Source organism: Empidonax traillii, unplaced genomic scaffold (assembly GCF_003031625.1).
Source record: "Empidonax traillii isolate 1590-97213 ecotype Southwest subspecies unplaced genomic scaffold, ASM303162v1 scaffold7479:size13607, whole genome shotgun sequence".
NCBI lineage: Eukaryota > Metazoa > Chordata > Aves > Passeriformes > Tyrannidae > Empidonax > Empidonax traillii.
The window spans coordinates 1-2,561 of record NW_020962608.1 but is presented as its reverse complement, the minus strand read 5'-3'; the positions used below and the strand labels follow the sequence as shown (position 1 = coordinate 2,561).

At 51.6% G+C, this 2,561-nt stretch overlaps 1 gene segment (V, D, J or C); it reads left to right on the top strand.

Moving 5' to 3' along the window:
* The window catches only part of LOC114073627, a gene marked incomplete at both ends in the record, with an annotated part of 12,853 nt that extends 10,300 nt beyond the window's left edge, over window positions 1-2,553 (top strand). Inside the window, 1 exon segment of the C gene segment in view lies at window positions 2,429-2,553. Coding sequence covers window positions 2,429-2,553 — 125 coding nt within the window.
* Window positions 2,554-2,561: the final 8 nt, after the last annotated feature.

Genomic DNA, 2,561 nt, shown 5'->3' with positions numbered 1-2,561 from the left:
CCAAACTGGGGCCAAACTGGGACTAAACTGGGACTAAACTGGGAATAAACTGGGACTAAACTGGGGCCAAACTGGGGCCAAACTGGGGCCAAACTGGGACTAAACTGGGGCCAAACTGGGAGCCCAAACTGGGACTAAACTGGGACTAAACTGGGTCCAAACTGGGAATAACGAGGTTAAACTGGGAAATTCTGGGTCCAAACTGGTTCCAAACTGGGAATCCCAGTCCCAAACTGGTTCCAAACTGGTCCCAAACTGGTCATCCTGGTTCTAAACTGGTCCTAAACTGGGTCCAAACTGGGAGTAACGGGGTTAAACTGGGAAATTCTGAGTCCAAACTGGTTCCAAACTGGGAAATTCTGGGTCTAAACTGGGATTTTGGGGACTCCCAGTCCCAAACTGGTCCCAAACTGGTCCCAAACTGGTCCCAAACTGGTCCTACTGATTCCAAACTGGGTCCAAACTGGGAAATTCTGGGTCCAAACTGGGAAATTCCAGGTCCAAACTGGTTCCAAACTGGGAATCCCAGTCCCAAACTGGTCCCAAACTGGTCCCAAACTGGTCCTACTGGTTCCAAACTGGTTCCTAACTGGGTCTAAACTGGGAATCCCAGCCCTAAACTGGGTCTAAACTGGGAGTAACGAGGTTAAACTGGGAAATTCTGGGTCCAAACTGGGAATACTGGGTTTAAACTGGGATTTTGGGGACTCCCAGTCCCAAACTGGTCCCAGACTGGTCCCAAACTGGTCCCAAACTGGTCCTACTGGTTCTAAACTGGTTCCAAACTGGGAATAACGAGGTTAAACTGGGAAATTCTGGGTCCAAACTGGTTCCAAACTGGGAATTCCAGTCCCAAACTGGTTCCAAACTGGTCCCAAACTGGTCCTACTGGTCCCAAACTGGTCCCAAACTGGTCCCAAACTGTGTCTAAACTGGGAATCCCAGCCCTAAACTGGGTTTAAACTGGGAAATTCCAGCTCCAAACTGGTTCCAAACTGGGAATTCCAGTCCCAAACTGGTCCCAAACTGGTCCCAAACTGGTCCCAAACTGGTCCTACTGGTCCCAAACTGGTCCCAAACTGGTCCCAAACTGGTCCTACTGGTCCCAAACTGGTCATCCTGGTTCTAAACTGGTCCCAAACTGGTTCCAAACTGGGAGTAACGGGGTTAAACTGGGAAATTCTGAGTCCAAACTGGGAAATTCCGGCTCCAAACTGGGATTTTGGGGACTCCCAGTCCCAAACTGGTCCCAGACTGGTCCTAAACTGGTCCCAAACTGGTCCTACTGGTTCCAAACTGGGTCCAAACTGGGAGTAACGAGGTTAAACTGGGAAATTCTGAGTCCAAACTGGGAAATTCCGGCTCCAAACTGGTCCCAAACTGGTCCTACTGGTCCTACTGGTTCCAAACTGGTCCCAAACTGGTCCTACTGGTTCCAAACTGGGTCCAAACTGGGAAATTCCGGGTCCAAACTGGGAATAACGAGGTTAAACTGGGAAATTCTGGGTCCAAACTGGGAAATTTTGGGTCCAAACTGGTTCCAAACTGGGAATTCCAGTCCCAAACTGGTCCCAAACTGGTCCTACTGATTCCAAACTGGTCCCAAACTGGTCCCAGACTGGTCCTGCTGGTTCCAAACTGGTCCTAAACTGGGTCTAAACTGGGAATAACGAGGTTAAACTGGGAAATTCTGGCTCCAAACTGGTTCCAAACTGGGACTCCCAGTCCCAAACTGGTCCCAGACTGGTCCCAAACTGGTCCAATTGGTCCCAAACTGGTCCCAAACTGGTCCTAAACTGGTCCAATTGGTCCCAAACTGGTCCCAAACTGGTCCTAAACTGGTCCAATTGGTCCCAAACTGGTCCCAAACTGGTCCTAAACTGGTCCAATTGGTCCCAAACTGGTCCCAAACTGGTCCTACTGGTCCCAAACTGGTCCCAAACTGGTCCTACTGGTCCCAAACTGGTCCCAGACTGGTCCCAGACTGGTCCTACTGGTCTCAAACTGGTCCCAAACTGGTCCTACTGGTCCCAAACTGGTCCTACTGGTCCCAAACTGGTCATCCTGGTTCTAAACTGGTCCCAAACTGGGTCTAAACTGGGAATAACAAGGTTAAACTGGGAAATTCCGGGTCCAAACTGGGAATTCTGGGTCTAAACTGGGATTTCGGGGAATCCCAGTCCCAAACTGGTCCCAAACTGGTCCCAAACTGGTTCCAAACTGGTCCCAAATTGGTCCCAGACTGGTCCTACTGGTTCCAAACTGGTCATACTGATCCCAAACTGGTTCCAAACTGGGAAATTCTGGGTCCAAACTGGGAATAACGAGGTTAAACTGGGAAATTCCGGCTCCAAACTGGGATTTTTGGGGACTCCCAGTCCCAAACTGGTCCCAAACTGGTCCCAACTGGTCCCTGTCCCCCCCCCAGGGCTGTCCCTGCCCCCCGACCTGTGCTGGGCGGGGCCCGAGGGGGGTCCCTGGGACGTCCTGGGGGTCCTGGGGACCCTCTTCGTGCTCAGCGTCACCTACGGGGCCACCCTCACCCTCTGCAAGGTAACTGG